This window comes from Lithobates pipiens, unplaced genomic scaffold (assembly GCF_037356315.1).
Source record: "Lithobates pipiens isolate NorthernLeopardFrog02 unplaced genomic scaffold, aLitPip1_a1.2 Scaffold_8, whole genome shotgun sequence".
In the NCBI taxonomy this organism is placed as follows: Eukaryota; Metazoa; Chordata; class Amphibia; order Anura; family Ranidae; genus Lithobates; species Lithobates pipiens.
Genome location: NW_027507903.1, coordinates 596176440 through 596196543, shown reverse-complemented (window position 1 = coordinate 596196543; position 20104 = coordinate 596176440). Strand labels below are relative to the sequence as shown.

General features: G+C 39.2%; 1 protein-coding gene across 1 annotated transcript in view; it reads left to right on the top strand.

Annotated features, from left to right (window-relative positions):
• The window catches only part of LOC143962295 (complement C3-like), a 324990-nt gene that overhangs the window by 283459 nt on the left and 21427 nt on the right, over positions 1–20104 (top strand). The window contains exons 29-32 of the mRNA XM_077471597.1: positions 2994–3084; positions 7579–7630; positions 10717–10804; positions 15304–15393. Of these exons, the coding sequence (XP_077327723.1) occupies positions 2994–3084; positions 7579–7630; positions 10717–10804; positions 15304–15393 (321 nt within the window). The remainder of the gene's footprint in view (positions 1–2993; positions 3085–7578; positions 7631–10716; positions 10805–15303; positions 15394–20104) is intronic.

Below are 20104 nucleotides of genomic sequence, written 5' to 3'. Positions count from 1 at the left end.
AAATAAACAGTTATACATACATATGATATAGCTGTTTATTGATGTCAATTTTTGCCATCCAAACATAGATACATTCATAAGCCCAATCAGAAGTCTGACCTAATTAGTATCTAATCATTAGAATATGTCTTTTAGTTTTAATTAATTATTCACATTTAATTTCTCAGTTTTTTTTTAGTATGGGCAGTATTGGTTGCTCTAGGGTCAATTAACATTAGCCTTATGTATCCCATTGACACATGCAGTGTCCAGTAGACATGTGCATTTGTTTTCGTCCAAATGCATTTTGGTCCGAATATCAGGTGTTTTCATTATCGTTTTAACAAACGATAACGAACATGCAGAATCCGTTTTCGTTGTGACAACAGTTCGATATAGATGGGAGATTCGACATGATGCTGACAATAGTGATCTGTGTCCATCAAACCTGTGGTCGAATGTGTCTAACCTTAGCTCTATTAGTCCAAGATTATTCTACATAGAGAGAAAAGATTTGAAATAGAGAAAAAAGATTCACACTTAATTTCTCAGTTTTTTTTTTTTGAGTATGGACAGTATTGGCTGCTCTAGGGTCAATTAACATTAGCCTTATGTATCCCATTGACACATGGCAGTGTCCAGTAGACATGTGCATGCATTTTCGTCTAAATTTCAGGTATTTTTGTTATCGTTTTAACAAACGATAACGAACATGCAGAATCCGAAAACCAAAAGATCCGACATAAACAAATGCTTTATTTTCGTTATGACAACAGTTCGATATAGTTGGAGATTCGACATGACGCTGACAATAGTGATCTGTGTCCATCAAACCTGTGGTCGAATGTGTCTAACCTTAACTATTAGTCCAAGATTATTCTACATAGAGAGAAAAGATTTGAAATAGAGAGAAAAGATTCAACATTATAGAGACAATAGCAAAAAAGGTTGAATGTGCCTAACCTAACTCTATTAGTCCAAGATTATTCGACATAGAGAGAAAAGATTCAACATGAAGATTCGACGAAGCAGTCGGTGCGAGCAGACATTTATGGTCAAATGCTCCGCCCATGGGCTATAGAAGAATTCTAATGTTGGTGGACTAGTAATAATAATTAATAAATATAATTATTACTCGTGTCATACAACATTACAATTCATTTAGCAACTTCTCTCATGCACTTATGTAACACTGTCTCGCCACAATTCCCATTCCCTCCCCAGACCCTAGAGACACAGATCACCCTTATTCCCAAACTGGGAAAAGATCCAGTGAATTAACCTATCCCTTCCCCTCCAGATAAAGACCTCAAACAAGAGTTGCCTTTCAAGGTAAAAAATGGCCATATTACTTAATTTGGTACACGTATACCTGAAGACCTCTCAACCCTTTACTGCTTGAATTACTTGAGAATACTCAGAGGTTTCCAAGGTTCAGATCAGTGGAGGCCTTCATGTGTCTCATGGTTTGGTTGCTTCAATACATTGAAAATTAATATCCTCTAACCGTGTCCTTTATATCTTCAATATGATCCCCATAAATTCCCCCCCCCCCCCAAAAGCTTCTTCTTCCAATTTTGGACACAGCTCCTTCAATTTATTTGGGAACAGCATGACCCACACCTAAAAACATCAGCTTTCATCAAACCCATATCTCTGTGGGATAGATTTGTCATTCCACGCAAACTGTCGCATCGACCAGGCCCTTTTACTCATATATTTGACAACACCTCTTTCTGCCCTGGACTACAGACTAACAAGGTGGCGTTTCTATCTCCACGAACCCAACTACATAATTTCTATCCTGATAGCACCATTTCATGACACAACTGCATTTCTTTTCACCCTCAGCTCCTAGCCTATGGTGGTTTACTCAGCTCTAACTTACTGCTTTCCTCCACAAACTTAAGACAGAAGCCCATTGGGTGCATGCCCTCACCCCATTGGAAGATTTTTTTCTCCTGTGATGCACCTTCAAACCATACTGTATTCCAATTATGTGGAAACTTGAGGGAGGGAACTGTGGAGCCAAACTCTCGGTCCCATCCAAGTGGGAAAATATTTTGGAATCTCGTTTTCGAAAGACTACTGGAGGAAATGCTTCCTCTTTAACAATAAGCTGTCCATATCCTCTTATTTTTAAGAAAAAAGTAAAAAATTGTATCTCTTTGGTACTGGACTCCAGTTGACCTCAATCACATATACCCAGCTACTTCTTACCTACAGATCTGGTGGGAATGCCATTTTGATCCTGTCAGTTTGGCACAATGTATTCCATTCCTACAGCTCCATGTGCATCTCTGAGGTCCAGTCTTCCCTGAATATAGCCCTGTTGTCCATGATCCCTGGGTCCATCTCCAAAATTAAAAAGGCCAATTTATAACATTGTCTTTTAGCGGCCCATGTGGTTATATTCCGACATTGGAAATCCACTTCCCCACCTTACCTTCTAGAATACAACTAGATTTTGAATGAGATCATGGCTATGGATACCTTGGTCATGAAAGATTGCCCCAATTCCGAGAAGATGTGCTGATGGGCTTTTAGCGATTCCTCCACTTTCCGAACCTTAGTTGCAAAATAATTGACACACTTGGAGGCTTCCACAAACGGTGTCAGTTTCAGATTTTCCATTTCAGATTCTCCCTTTTCAGACCCTCCCCTTCCTTCTCAGACCCTCTCTCGCTCCCTTACATTATCTAAGCATTCTCTCCTATAAGTTCCTCTGCGCATTACATTCCCCTTGGTTTTTCCTTTTCAGACATGTTTTTTTCCAACTTGCCTTCATAGTGGTTGCCAGACATTTTCTATGTAACAGGGTTATTGCTTAACCTAGGCATTACTCTGATCCTAAATAATTTTTACATCATTGTGTTTTTATGTTACAACATCGTAATTTTTTTAACCCTTCTGTATGTTAAAATTTAGAAAAATCTCTTGAATAAAAAGTTCTTTGACTGATAATTCCACTAAGCTTAATTAAGTGTGTTTTTAACTGATATCACTATGTCCAGGTGACAGCAGAATACTATGAAATAGTGACAGAGAAACAAAGTGAATGCAATCTTTTTGATTTTACCATCACAGCAAGAGACGAGCCTCATGGTGAGTATACATTTTGGTGTATATACACACTGCATGCTTGATTTTAGATAAGTGTTAAGATTTCAAACAGCCTTTGGCTCTCCCAAAGACGTTAAGGAGTTTAAAGAGCTACGTGGCCATAAACATTCTGTAGGGGCTTAAATCTCATAGTTAGGGGTATGAATCCATACTATTCCTCTATCACATGTACAGTCTAGGAAATTATATTTGGCTGCAGACGCTATAAAAGGGTGTTAAAGTGGTTGTAAACCCTTACAAACCACTTTGACCTACAGGTAAGCCTAGATTAAGGCTTACCTGTAGGTCCAAGAAATATCTCCTAAACCTATATGGTTTAGGAGATATTTGCCCGAAAACAGGCACCGCTGTCTACGGCGCATGTGCCGTAGACAGCGGCGCGCAGGTGCACTGGGCACGGCATTCTCAACGACGGAGCTGGCGTGCGTGTCGGCTCCCGTGCGCATGCACGGGAGTGATGTCATCGCGGCTTCGCCGAATGACAGCGGCGGAGCTGCGAGACCCCACCAAGAAGATGGATGCGGCGGACTACAGGGGACAGCGGCGACTTCGCTGGCTCCTGTGTCAGGTAAGTGACACATAATGGACTACTATGCGATGCATAGTAGTCCATTATGCTTTGCCTTTGCAGGGAATGAAAGAGGAAGTAAACTCATCAGGGTTTACTTCCTCTTTAATTAGTTGCAACTAACCTTCTAGTTTTAAAGTGAAATTATGATATATTTAGTCAGTTTTATCTATTTTTTTATGTACAATTTTAAAAGATTTTTTTTATTTGTTTTAAAATCTTTCATTTTCAAATAAACAAGTGATGTAACCCATAACATGAAATTTGCATAGAATTCTGGGCTTTGTAAAGAGAATGCCCAGCACTACCTACTCATTTTCTGACTGTCTTTGTTTAACTGAAAATCCAGAAAGGCTGTATGCGCTGAACAGGTGGGAATATGTGCTTTCTCTTAGCCTCCGTATACACAGTCGAACATTCCGACAACAAAATCCATCTGATTTTTTTCTGACGGATTTTGTCCGAAACTGGTGTTGCATACACACGGTCGGACAAAGTTGTCAAAAAATCGATCATTCGGAACGTGATGACGTTCGTTGAATACGACGGAACTACATTGTGGCTAATAGCCAATAGCTTTGGTCTTGTAATTTGGTCTGAGCATGTGTGGCACTTTGTCCGATCGGAATTCTCTACAAACAATCGGACAAAGTCCGATCGGATTTTGTTGTCGGAAAATTTGAGGTCCTGCTCTCATTTTTTCAGTCGGAAATTCCGTCTGATAGAGCCCACGCACGATCGGATTTTCCGACAATATAATCCGATCGGTCCTTTTCCGTCGGAATTTCTGACCGTGTGTACAGGGGCATCTAAAAAAAATTGAATATCATCAAAAAGTTAATTGATTTCAGTAATCCAATTAAAAATGTGAAACTCAAATTTTATATAGATTCATTACACACAGAGTGATATATTTCAAAGATTTCTTTCTTTTATTTTTGATGATTATGGCTTTCTGCTCATGAAAACCCCAAATTCAGTATCTCAGAAAACTAGAATATTACATAAAACCAATAAAAAAAAATATAATACAGAAATGTTGGCTTACTGAAAAGTATGTCCATGTACAGTAAAGTATACACACAATACTTGGTCTGGGCACCTTTTTGTATAAATTAGTGCATCAATGCAGCATGGCATGGAAGTGATCAGCCTGTGACATTGCTGAGGTGTTATGGAAGCCCAGGTTGCTTTGATAGCTCATCTGCATTGTTGGGTCTGGTGTCTTCCTCTTGACAATACCCCAAAGATACTCTATGGGGTGTAGATAAGGCAAGTTTGCTGGCCAATCAAGCACAGTGATACAATGATCATTAAACCCGGTATTGGTACTTTTGGTAGTGTAGACAGGTGCCAAGTCCGGTTGGAAAATGAAATCAGCATCTCTATAAAGCTGGTCAGCAGAGGGAAGCATGAAGTGCTCTAGAATCTCTTGGTACAGGGCTGCGCTGACTTTGATAAAACACAGTGGACCAACACCAGTAGATGACATGGCTCCCCATATCATCACCGACTGTGTAAAATTCACATTGGAATTCATGCAACTGGAATTCTGTGCCAATCCACTCTTCCTCCAGACTCTGGACCTTGATTTCCAAATGAAATGCAAAATGTACTTTCATCTGAAAAGAGGACTTTGGACCACTGAACAACATCTCCTCCAAATTCTTCTTGAATGACCTTTGCTTCACAATCCTCTCAAGGTTGTGGTTATCCCTGTTGCTTGTGCACCTTTTTCTACCACACTTTTTCCTTACACTCAACTTTCCATTAATATGCTTAGATACAGCACTCTGTGAACAGCCAGCTTCTTTGGAAATTTCCTTTTGTGACTTACCCTCTTTGTGGAGGGTGTCAATGACTGTCTTCTGGACAACTGTCAAGTCAGCAGTCTTTCCCATGATTGTGTAACCTGATGAACCCGACTGAGAGAGCATGTAAAGGCTCAGGAAACCTTTACAGGTATTTTGAGTTAATTATCTGATTAGAGTGTAACACCATGAGTCTACAATATTGAACTTTTTCACAATATTGTAGACTTCTGAGATACTAAATTTGGGGTTTTCACTAGCTGTAAGCGATAATCATCAAAATTAAAATAAAGAAATGCTTGAAATATATCACTGTGTGTGTAATGAATCTATTGAATATATGAATTTCCGTTTTTTAATTGAATTACTGAAATAAATTAACTTTTCAATGATATTCAAGTTTTTTGAGATGCACCTGTATATGAGCTTCCACACAGATTATTCACAACAAAGCAGTAAACTCAGTCTGATAAAAAGGTGATCTAGAGCTCCTCCAGCTGCCTAGAAGTAGCAAGTATAAATAAAATCATAGGAGATATTACATATTTACCTGCCTAATATAAATATATTATTCCTGAGATTAAACAAATAAAATATTTAAAAAAAACAATTCGGTGTCCAACATGGCGACCTGAACAGCAGCACAGAAATGGAGAGATCTACTGCTGATTGACATATTTTTATATTATTGACATATTATTAAAAATGCACCAGGAACAGTGCATATACCATTTCTGGCAAGCAGTCCATTAACAATGTGCTTTAGGATACCTTTCAAAATGAATGCCACCCCATCGCACCCTAAGCTACTGAGCTCTGGAAGAGCAGGGTTTTTTTTCCCACCACTGCATGCAATGACCGTTCACCTCCTTTATACGACCCCAAAGGGTCAAACACGCTTTGCACTTAGTGCCGATAATCTCTCCAAAGGATCCTCTGTGATCTTTACTTTGCTCCAGGTATAGAAAACAGGTCTATGGCCAGCATGGGTTCCATCCACTGTGTTGCTTTAACTGCTTCAGCCCCGGAACATTTGGCTGGCCAAAGACCAGAGCACTTTTTGCGATTCGGCACTGCGTTGCTTTAACTGACAGTTGTGCAGTCGTGCGACGTGGCTCCCAAACAAAATTGATGTCCTTTTTTCCCCACAAATAGAGCTTTCTTTTGGTGGTATTTGTTCAACTGTGCGGGTTTTATTTTTTGCGCTATAAACAAAAAAAGAGTGACAATTTAAAAAATAAATGCATTATTTTTTACTTTTTGCTATAATAAATATCCCCAAAAAATATATAAAAAAAAAATGTTTTCCTCAGTTTATGCCAATACGTATTCTTCGACATATTTTTGGTAAAAAAAATCGCAATAAGCATATATTGATTTGTTTGCGCAAAAGTCTATGAAATAGGAGATAGTTTTATGGCATTTTTATTATTTTTTTTTTTTTACTAGTGATGGTGGCGATCAGTGATTTTTATCGTGACTGCGAAATTATGGCGGACACGTCGGACAATTTTGACACATTTTTGGGACCATTGACATTAATACAGCGATCAGTGTGATTAAAAATACATTAATTACTGTAAAAATTTCACTGGCAGTGAAAGGGTTAACACTAGAGGGCAGTGAAGGGGATAATGTGTGTCCTAGATGGCCACCTCCATACAGGCACAAAATTAAGAACAAGGCATGCTAAATTAGTGATGGAGGAAAGATTATCTGCAGGGAGACCATGGGCAATACTGGTCACTCTTTTTGTCCACTGGTTGGCTTTTTGGGACTTTTAGTTTAGCTCCTTTCTAAGGTTAACTTGAGCACATAGTTACAGCTTGTACTTTCAGATTAGCTAATTTGTAGCCAATGTAATAAAACATACCTATACAATAAATCATCTAGTAAATATGTCTACCATTTATGTTTATTTATAACGTAGCCTTTTCAGAATTCAATAATGACTTCTCAATATGAATATATTTTTTAAATGCCACTTTCGGTTTGTTAATTATTATCTTTATTAAATTCATTCAATTATTTAAATATCTTTCCCCCTACTTTTATATGTTGATATCATTTACACAATACCCTTTTGTTCTTTTACAGTTAAAAGACCAGATAACGCCTTGGGGACAATGTCTGTTGAGATCTGTTTCAGGTAAGCTATCTCTTTTAACAGACAATTGCTAGACTTGTCCCTCATCAGTGTTTTGCTAGAGGATGGTCATTCACAATTTCATAGCATAGAATCAGGCTTTGGGCCTTAACAGACCAGTTAAAAATTAAAGAAGAATGCATTGTCAGTGAGTACAACTTTTAAGTGGGGATTGCAGTTTTTACATTTAGGGTCCATTTACATCTTTGCATTGTGGCAACACACATTACATGCATCACTGCCTTCCAGAATATTTCATTCTAATTAGTACCCCAAAACACAGAACCGCAACACAAATTAGACAATATAGGTCTTTTTTATTTTTTCAGGATTTTCAGTCATGTTTTGTTTATTTAGCAAAAAATAAAAATCACAGTGGTGATTAACAACTTTCAGACCGGACCATTTTGCTGGTCGATATGTATTCTTCTACATATTTTTGTTAAAAAAAATCACAATAAGCGAGTATTGATTGGTTTGCGCAAAAGTTATAGCGTTTACAAAATAGGGATAGTTTTATAGCATTTCTATTAATAATTTTTTATTATTTTTTTTTTTACTAGTAATGGCGGCGATCAGCGTTTTTTATTGTGACTGCAACATTGTGGGGGACCCATCGAACATTTTTGACACATTTTTGGGACCATTGTCATTTATACAGAAATCACTGCTATATAAATGCAGTGATTCCTGTGGAAATGACACTGGCAGTGAAGGGGTTAACCAGGGGGTGGCAGTGTAGGGGTTAAGTGTTCCTAGGGGTGTGTTACTAACTGTGGGGGGGTTGGGCTTTCATTTTGTGAACACTGATCTCTGCTCCAATCACATGGAGCAGAGATCAGCGTCACTAGTTGCTAGGCAGAATGGAGAAATGCTGTTTACACAGCATTTCCTCCATTCAGCCGTCCCGTGAGACGATCGCGGGTATGCCCACGGCGATCGAGTCCGCGGGTCCCGCGACCGGACTCACGGGGGTCCCGACCGGTGCGGGAGCACGCCGCCGGCGGCACGCTCCCGATGGCAGGGCGGCATTGAAGATTGGACGTACATGTACGCCAATATACCTGCCCGTGACATTCTGTCGACGTACATCGTCGTGCGCTGGTTGGGAAGTGGTTAAATACTAGCAAAATGAATCTCTAAAAAAATGATAAAAATTTCATATGAGTACAGCGTTACATAACCACGCAATTGTCATTCAAAGTGCAATGGCACTGGAAGCTGAAAACTAGCCTGGTAAGGAAGGGGGTAAAAGTGTCCGGTATTGAGCAGGTTAAGTAAAGTTCTTGAACTGTTCTTGAGCCTGGTCTGAAGTTATTGAAGGGGTGCATGGTGGTACATGACATATTAGAAGAAGCAAGGCCGATACAAAAGGTTTACTTGGCATGAGTTGAAGTCAGAAAGGAGTTGGTATGGGTAACAATAAATTGGTGTGAGGTGTAGAGCAGACGGTCAATAAGCGTGCTACCTGGCGTAGGTGACAGGTGCTCCGATAGTGAGGGGGTCAGTGTACTGGCTCCCTCCCTAGCAGTTGGTTCCCAAGAAGCAATGGGGACCGAACCCATGGTACAGAGACCCCATTTAAAACAAAACCAGAGAAATTCCCCGCTCAGCTTACCGAATGTGACCAGCCTGCTAACCAACTGAATTGTCCTAACAGTATGCGTTAACAACAATTGTTTAGTTTGCACACATTTGCCCAAATACATGCGTAAGCTACAGAGCCCCTTCAGGGCACCCCAATATTTTCTGCAGTCTCTCTAAACTCTAAATTTGAGAGCCTATACAGGGGGTCCACAGTTAGAGTTAGGACTACAGAAAATATTGGGGTACCTTGACAGGGGTCTGTAGCTTATGCATGTATTTGCAAACATGTGCAAACTCAACCCCTGTTTTTAACGCATACTGTTAGACAAGACAATTTGGTTGGTTAGCAGGCTGGTTGGTAAGTTGAGCATGGGATTTCTCTGGTTTTGTTTTGCATGCGTTTCCCTTCCATGTGCTCTTTGCTGCAAATACCAGTTATGGGTGCATATTTGCAATTGTTCCTATTGTGAACAGACTGCCTCAGACAACGTCCTATGACAAAACTCGTAAGACGGAGCTTGGTACACTCACGTCATTTGCAGTTGCAGAGCTCCAGTTAGTGGAACGCATGCCAGTTCGAAGCTCCTGTACTGCAACCAAGCTATGCTAGCTCACACACCTGACTGTGTCAAGTGGTGTTTTTAAACTTACATTTTTAATAAAATCGCCCAGATTTACACTACAAGTACCCATCTCTTTTGTCCATGAGTATAACCTGTGGTTTACCACGGAGGAGGTAACTACTGCAACTTAATCTATTGGGAATCGCTTACCCCCAGAGGTGCACAAGGATCTGGATACCCCATCATGTGCTGAGCTAAGCAGGAAGTTAATGCCCTGAGGACTACCATTACACTCACTGCATGCGATTTACCCCTGCAGGGGTGCAGGGATCTGGTGGGTGGGATCTGAAGGGGAGCATGAAAGTCACCTAAATTGCTACATAGGCACGAGTCACTTTTACTTGAAACCTTGCCATTTTTGCACTACTAAAGACTGAACTTAAAATCCAATTATTAACCACTAAATTTTTATACATCTTTTTTACACCACCCGCCCCTACAGTATATTCATATAATTAAATCCAAATATTGCTAGGAGCCTGGCCTTGCTTCCAAACACAGGAGAACACATCTTCAGAAGCATAGTTTGACCTTATCATCTGTCTAAACTTTTATACCAATGGACAAGATGGAGATTACATTTTACAACTATTAATTCCTAGTAAAATGTCAAAATTCTTCTTCTATTGCAATGCTATAATGATTGGCACAGCATTATCAGCACTAAAAATGCTGCACCAAAAGGATGGAACAAAAGACTAACCTCATTCAACAACAGGTTATTGCAATGTTCTGCATCCCATAACAGCAAATCAGCTTTCAGTTTACAGTAGGCTGTTTAGTTAAGTGATTGTTGGGGTCATTATACTTTGCATTTATTAGTTCCATTGTTCTTTGCTCCATCCTATGAAGTCAGGCATATGATGTTCTCTTTCTCAGGTACCGTGAAAATAAAGACCTTACCATGTCTATCGTGGACGTGACCATGATGACGGGATACTCTCCAGATGTTGATGACTTAAAGCGGGTGAGCACTGAAGAACATCTGGTCCACCTATTATATTGCTCAAAAGAAAGGGCTATATATAAAAATATTTACACTCGCTGGTCACTGTATTAGGTACACCTTGCTAGTACCGAGTTGGACCCACTTTTGCCTTCAGAACATCCTTAATTCCTCATAGCATAGATTCAACAAGGTGTTGGAAACATTCCTCAGATTTTGGTCCATATTGACATGATAGCATCACACAGTATCTGCAGATTTGTCAGCTGCACATCCATGCTGTGAATCTCCCAAAGGTGTTCTATTGCAGTGATCTTCAACCCTGTCCTAAGGGCCTACTAACATGCCAGGTTTTATGTATTACCTTGGAGAGATGGAGACTAGAATACTGCAATCACTGAGCAGCAAATTATATCACCTGTGATGTATTTGAGTTATCTTGCAAACCTGGCCTGTTAGTGAGCCCTGAGGACAGGGTTGATGACCACTGAGCTGTTGGATTGAGATCTGGTGACTGTGGAGGCCATTGGAGTACAGTGACCTCATCGTCCAGTGGTGAGATTATTGGAGCTTTATGACATGGTGCATTATCTTGCTGGAAGGAGCCATCAGAAGGTGGGGACACTGTAGTCATAAAGGGATGGACATGGTCAGCAATAATACTCAGGTAGGCCATGGCATTTAAACAACGCTCAATTGGTAATAAGGGTCCCAAAATGTGTCAAGAAAATATCCTCCATTACACCATCACCACCAGCCTGAATCATTGACACAAGGCAGAATGGATCCATGTTTTCATGTTTACACCAAATTGTGACCCTACCATCTGAATGTGGCAGCTGAAATCGAGACTCATCAGACCAGGCAATGTTTTTCCAATCTTCTATTGTTCAATTTTGGTGTTAAAATACAATAGCTCAGTGGTAGGATTTCCCCATCTACCTCGAATATTTGGCTGGGGAATCAGGTCAGTTTTTGTTTTGTTCTACCCACTGGTTGATCTAAAAAAAATGGACCCATCAATGGCCATATTTAGGCTGATCATAGACAGATTATACTGTATGTAGCACCCCCCCATTCCACACACACACACACACCTGACACCCCAAAGGCACGATATGATGTTCATAGGCAGAGGTGGGCTAACATTTCACCCCAGGGCCATAGCTAAAATGGAGGACCAAGAAATTAGATTTATTGCAAAACGGTTAACCCTTTCGCTGCCAGAGCCGTTTTGCGTTTTTTTTGGACACGTTTAAAAAAAATCTTTTTAGGCCTGTAGATTACACAAAACCCCAACCATTATATATTTTCTGTAAGCATTTTTATGTCGCATGACATTAACGCAAACGCCTAGGAAATGCAATGTTTCAGTAAAAAACACACTAACATGAATTTTAGGGCAAACAAACCCAATAAATTACCCACATTTTTTGTAAAATATAAAAGACGAGTTTGCGCCGAGTAAATAGATACCCAACATGCCAAACCTTACATTTTGTTTGTGCCAATGAAATGGCATCAAACTTCAGTACCCTATATATTCTATAGACGATGCTTCAAAGGCCCCCTATAGGTATCGGTTTAGTGTTATGAAGGAGGTCTGGTGCTAAAATTATTGCTCTCACTCCAGCGATATGTGAAATGTGTATCGCAATCAAAGTTTTCACATGTAGGGGCCCCAACACATGCATTTACGTTAGTGCGTGTGCATATGCGGGGTGGGGGGGTCTCAAAAAAATTTTTTGGAGGGGAGGGGGTTTTGTTGGAGGGGGTTTTGTGGTTGGGTGTAACTTTATTTTTTTTTGCAAAAAAAATACTATTTTTTTTTATACTTAACTTTTTTTTTTCATCACATAAAGGACAAACAGTGTCCTATGCGATGATTTCTTTGATGACAGGTTCTCTTTATTGAGATATGACCCTGCACATCCTAAACCCGGCAAAGCGAGCTGGAGACACGAGAACGTGACCCGGAAGTGACATCGGAGATGTCGCTTCCCGGGTCACTGCAAGGAGAGGAGAGCAGACGTGTATCCATTCTTCTCCTTCCCCTCCACCCACCAGCACCGTTCCATGCTCGCCGATGGGCAAGTGGAGCATGGTAAGCATTGTGGGAGTGCACGGGGGGCGTCGGTACCAGGGGGGTATGAGAACAATTGGGTGTCAGCTACACCGGTTGAATGCTCTCACCTGACAGTCAGGACGCTACGACGTATGGACCCGTCGGTGAAAGGGTTAAAATTCTGAGAGTTAGGGGTCTCAGATACTGTAGCAGATCACTTACAGCCTCTCCAGATTAATTTTCAGCTTCACAGTATTAGAACCTTTAAGCCGACCCAGCAAAACTGTAAGCATATTCCCAAATTCAGTGCATCCTCCAATTGGGTCAACAGGCCCTGGCTTTCTCCAGCAAAGGGTCTCCTCCTTAGCACAGCTTATTCCACACAAGGCAGGACAGCTTCTAGACCACTTCAGCAAATGTTAGGGCCATAAAAGAGGCTATTGGGCCTAGCAGCAGCAGAGCTCCTTCTAGTAACACCTCCCCAGGTCTCAGCCCAGAGGAACAGAGTGAGCACATGGCCTGTCCCGGATATGTATGTCCTCCCCCAGCATGCACTAGTAGAATAAACCTCTTACTGGATTGGCTGAGGGAAATATGCATGTTCATAACCCAGTCTTGTTGATGAAATGGCCAGTGATACCAGTGACACCAACTTGTGACAGTGAGAAATCACAACGCTGTTGGGTTTAGGGAAGACCATGTGAAGAACTACACAATTAGTCTTGGCTGACTACCACCCAGTGAAAAACTAAATTTAGGCTTGTAGCCCCTATTTGAGACAAATGGGCTATATGTATGAATACAAACAAATTCCACAATTTAATAATTTATTTATTTACCTGAAGACAAATTCCAATGAAATCAATAGAGATCAGAGGAACTGCACTGGGGACAAATCTCCATCCTTCATTCGTCCATGTAAAATCATTGTGGAATGGAGGAACTGCTCAAAGGATTGATCTTCATACTTCACTTCATGATCTATGAGTGGGGGAGGGGGACCTTTTAATCATTTATTCTTTCTCCAGGTTTTATGTTGACCATTTTTAATTCACAGAAGTTATAGTACAGCTTCAATGAATTGAGGAAGGGGCAGGAAAAGGTGGCATAGATGGACACTCTTGATGAGTACATGTCACAGGACTGTCAGCTCTATTAACCCCCACCGTACCCTCAACCCAGGTGAAGAGCACATGGCCTGGCCCAGATATGTATATTCACCCCCCAGCATGCACCAGTGGCCTTAACCTCCTACTGTTTTGGCTGAAAGAAATATAAATATTCACAATTCAGTCTTGTTTATGAAATCTCATACTATGGCAAGTGACAGCAGTGACACCTACTGAGGACAGTGAGAATTCCCAACCCCGCTGAGTTTAGGGAAGACCAAGTGAAGAACTACACAATTAATCTAGTCTGACTACCACCCAGTAAAAATGAAATTTAGGCTAGTAGCCCCTGTTTAGGACAAGTGGCCTACATGAATAATTACAAACAAATTTCACAATGTAATAATTCATTTTTTTAATTGAGGACAAATTCCAATTCTTTACTTATGCATCTATGTGGAATCACTGGGGATCAGAGGAACTGTACAGGGGGAAAAATCCCAAACCTTTATTCTTCCATGTAGAATCATCATGGATTGGAGGAACCACTCAAAGGATAGATCCTCATACTTCACTTTTCTATGTTGAGTCATGTAGAATCCTTCATAAAAGCCATACTTTAGCTTCTATGAATAAGACATGATCTACGAGTTGAGGAGGTGGACTTTTCATTCATCAGTCCTTCCTCTATTCATAGACCATTTTTAATTCACAGAAGTTATAGTACAGCTTCTATGAATGGAGGAAGGGACAGGAAAAGGCAGCATAGTCAGGCACTCTTGATAAGAACATGTCATATGTCCATTTGCTCAAATAACCCCCGCTGCACCGAAAGAATAAAGTGGTGGGGGTAAAGTGGGATCGATGGAGGCGGATTCCAATGAATGCAGGAGCCAGTAGCACAAGGCCACACCAGAATAATAGCAAATAATGTCCCTTGTGCTGAGTTTATTTTTTTTGACTAAATTTAGGCTTTGATTTCCATTGTCAATATTTTTTAATTTGTAGCTTACATTAAAAAAATACATAGTCATCCTGTCATGAGGGTCTTTGTTCGGGTACTTCCTGTGATAGTCTGCCCTTAATTGTTTTCCTCCATTGTCACATAGGCTTCCAGTGAAGGCTACACATGGCCATAGTCATTGTGCTGGCATATTCCATCTTTGCCATGGTCCCTTATTTTTTGGTGATCTATTTCCTGGACAGTGATGTCATATACTGTCTTGTCCAATTAGATGACATTTCAGGTTTACCTTAGAAGCATATGAAGAGTTTTTTTTTTTTCCATTCGGATTGTAATGATATTTGTTGAACGGTTTGCTAATGAATGGTTTATCATACTGCAGCTTCAAAATGGAGTGGACCGATACATTTCACAATTTGAGATCAACAAAGGAGCAAGTGATAAAGGCACTCTCATCATATACCTGGACAAGGTAAGATGAAGCCAGAACTTCATCCACTGGACCATGTGGGAAATTACTATCTATTACCTTATGTATGTGAATGGATTACCGACTCTTTAAAAACCTTTTTTCTATGTATTATATTATAATCAAATATTACATATATTTTCAAAAGTATTGGGACACTTGCCTTTACATGCCAATTAATTTTAATGGTATCCCAGTCTTAGTCCGTAGGGTTCAATATTGTGTTGCCCACCCAACGCAATATTTCGGGTATTGCAGATTTTTTCTCAAGAGCTCGACATGTTGAGCGTGGAATACGCTTCCTCAGGAGAAATATTTTCCAGTAAAAATATTATAAAAAATACATGAAAGATAACAAAACACATGAAAAAAATAGTTACTGTAATAATACTATATCAAATAAAGATTAACAATAGCCATAAAGCACATCACTCGAGTCAAGTGTTTTTTTTTTGTGAGCCTTCGATTGACTCGAGCGATGTGCTTTATGGCTATTGTTAATCTTTATTTGATAAAGTATTATTACAGTAACAATTTTTTCATGCATTTTGTAATCTTTCATGTATCTTTTATAATATTTTTACTAGAAAATATTGCTCCTGAGGAAGCGTATTCCATGCGCAACATGTCGAGCTCTTGAGAAAAAATCTGCTATACCTGGACTTAGATCAGGACCCACAGCTTACCGGATATCCATATATTTTTACTGGAAGATACTTTGAGAATTTATTTGGCTCAAATTTATGGATGTGGTTTTATAAGATATTATGTGGTATCAGTATCTATATCTGTAGTGTATATTATTAATTCATTTTATCCCTGTTTTGTACATATGTATGTTTGAAATAACTGTACCGAAGTTTTATATCTTTTTACTAATAAAATAAGATAAAATTATTAACAGTTCCTTAGATCTATTACCTGTGTGCCTATAAAATCCATCTTGCCTTATCATTTCAATTTTTTATTAAACTATTTCCGGGACCTGGGCACTTTATTATTTGTGCTTCCATAGTGTCACCCTATGCAAGCACTTTTTTTTAAAATAGTTTCTCATTTACAAGGGATGTTTACATTCCTTGTAATAGGAATAAAAGTGATCAAAAAATTTATTTTTGGGGAAAAACATGTCAAACTAAAATAAATAAAGTAAAATGAACAATAAAAAATAAAATAAAAAATTTAAAGCGGTCCTGTCCCCGTGTGCTCGAATGCAGAAACGAACGCATTTGTAAGTGCTGCCCACATGCGAAAACGGTGTTGAAACCACACACGTCAGGTATCGCTGCGAACGTTAGAGTGAGAGAGCAATCATTTTGGCCCTAGACCTCCTCTGTAACTAAAAACATGTAACCGCTAAAAAACCTTTAAAACGTCGCCTATGGGGATTTTTAAGTAGCGACGTTCAATTTTGAAGGGTGACATGTTAGGTATCTATTTACTCATCTTTCACATTATGCAAAAACATTGGCTTTACTGTTTTTTGTTTTTTTTTAAAAACACAAAACTGTTTTTTTTTTAAACGCGTTCGAAAAATTGCTGCACAAATACCATGCGAGATAAAAAGTTGCAATGAACGCCATTTTATTCTCTAGGGTCTTTGCTAAAAAAAAAAAATATATATATATATATATATATATATATATATATATATATATATATATATATATATATATATATATATATATATATATATATATATATATATGTTTTGGGGTTCTATGTCATTTTCTAGCAAATAAATGATTATATTTACATGTAGGAGAGAAATGTCAGAATTGTCCTGGGTGCTCCAGAATGCCTGATGGCGCTCCCTGCATGTTGGGCCTCTGTATGTGGCCATGCTGTGTAAAAGTCTCACACATGTGGTATCGCCGTACTCGAGAGTAATAGCAGAATGTGTTTCGGGGTGTAATTTGTGGTATTCATATGCTGTGTGTGAGAAATAAACTGATAATATGACAATTTTGTGGAAAAAAAATGAAAAAAAAAATCTTGATTTTGCAAAGAATTGTGGGAAAAAATTACAACTTCAAAAAACTCATCATGCCTCTTACTAAATACCTTGGAATGTTTTATTTCCAAAAAGGGGTCATTTGGGGGATATTTGTACTTTTCTGGCATGTTAGGGTCTCAAGAAATGAGATAGGCCATCAGTACTTCAGGTGTGATAAATTTTCAGATATTGCCACCATAGCTTGTAGACTCTTTAACTTTCACACAGACCAAATAATATACACCGATTTGTACTTATTTTTACCAAAGATATGTAGTAGTATAAATTTTGGCCAAAATTTATGAAGGAAAGTTACTAATTTTCTAAATTTTATAATAGAAATGAAGAAAAATTCATTTTTTTACAGAATTTTTGGTCTCTTTTCTTTTATAGCACAAAAAATAAAAAATCCAGCGGTGATCAAATACCACCAAACGAAAGCTCTATTTGTGTAAAAAAAAAATAATATGGATACAGTGTTGCATGGCTGAGTAATTGTCATTCAAAATGTGAGAGCACCGAAAGCTGAAAATTGGTCTGGTTATTAAGGGGGTTTAACCACTTACAGACCGGACCATTTTGCTGGTCAAAGACCAGACCACTTTTTGCGATTTGGTACTGCGTCACTTTAACTGACAATTGCGCTGTCGTGCGACGTGGCTCCCAAACAAAATTGACGTCCTTTTTTTCCCACAAATAGAGCTTTGTTTTGGTGGTATTTGATCACCCCTGCGGTTTGAATTTTTTGCGCTATAAACAAAAATAGAGCGACAATTTAGAAAAAACGCATTATTTTTACTTTTTGTTATAATAAATATCCCCCAAAAATATATATAAAATTTTTTTTTTTTCCCTCAGTTTAGGCCGATACGTATTCTTCTACATATTTTTGGTAAAAAAAATCGCAATAAGCGATTATTGATTGGTTTGCGCAATAGTTATAGCATTTACAAAATAGGGATAGTTTTATAGCATTTTTATTAATAATGTTTTATTATTTTTTTTTTTTACTAGTAATGGCGGCGATCAGTGATTTTTATTGTGACTGCGACATTATGGAGGACACATCGGACATTTTTGACACATTTTTGGGACCATTGTCATTTATACAGTAATCACTGCTATATAAATGCAGTGATTCCTGTGTACACTGGCAGAGAAGGGGTTAAACAGGGGGTGGCAGTGTAGGGGTTAAGTGTTCCTAGGGGTGTGTTACTAACTGTGGGGGGGTTGGGCTTTCATTTTGTGAACACTGATCTCTGCTCCAATCACATGGAGCAGAGATCAGCGTCACTAGTTGCTAGACAGAATGGAGAAATGCTGTTTACACAGCATTTCCTCCATTCAACCGTCCCGTGAGACGATCGCGGGTATGCCCGTGGCGATCGAGTTCGCGGGTCCCGCGACCGGACTCACGGGGGTCCCGACCAGCGCGGCGCACTCCCGATGGCAGGGCGGCATTGAAGATTGGACGTACATGTACGCCAATATGCCTGCCCGTGCCATTCTGTCGACGTACATCGTCGTGCGCTGGTCGGGAACCGGTTAAGTGCCCAGTGGTCAAATGGTTAATAAAATGAACTTTTTTATATAAGTTGTGTCTGTGTGCTCACCTCAGTGACAGCCTCATATGCCTGAAAAACCTAATCCTTTTATGGGAGGGATGCCTACCCATTTTCTTTGACTCTACTTAACTACTGGGATGTGGATGTGATTGGCTGTCCCTAGAACTGGTCAAGCTTCAACTAACAACTATTCCATCCCTTTATTTTCTATTCTATTTTTTTGTCTAACTCATCCCATACATGGTTAGGCATTATTGAGAAAATCATAACTTGCAATTATAACTGTTTAGGTATATATTGCCCCTAGGATTCACAACGGTACTAATTTGCGTGCAAGGGAGAAGAAGATAGGCAAGAGTCCCACCAGCCTCCCCCTATGGGATCACGCTGTGGATGGGGGAATCTTAGCCACCTCATTCCTCACCATGTGACCATGAGGCCTCTTACCGCTTACTAATCTCTCGTATACGATTCTAGGGGAAAAAAACTTACAAAGGAAAGGAAGGAAGAAGAGAGAAAGGGAGATAAGAGGAAGAAATAAGAAGGGGGGGGGGGTGCACCCTTGTTGTTCTCTACTTAGTTCTACTAATGACTCATAAACCTTCAGACAGATATTTTAACCATGATTCCCAGACCCTATCAAAGACTGTTTGCTTATCCAGTAATATTGCTGAGAGGTGATTCTTCTTCTATTCTTTTGTATTCTTTACCTTTATTTTCTATTTTATTGGAAATTCCAATTTGAATTTGAGTCAAAAACGATTTAAATTCAATTTGAAAACTATTCAAATTCGATTCAAAAACTATTAAAATTAAAATTTTGTTTTATTTTGGATTTGTTTAAATTTATGACTATACATCAGAATTTCCAAATAAAATATTTATCAGAATTTCCATGACACCCCCCTGCACTCAGAGTCTTTCCTCAGTCCTCTGTTGTTGTTGTTGGTCATTCAGCCCAAAAGACAGAAGACATCTTGTGGCAAAAAAAAAAAAAGAACTGTAGGGGTAATTTAGCCTGGAGTTGGCAGATAAAAACAAAATGAAATTAGAAGATATACTTACCTTACCCCCAGCTTCCATCTGTGGTGTCTAAGTGAAGGAGATGTTGATCTGTTTAAGGGACAATTTTTTTAACCCAGTACTTTCCCAA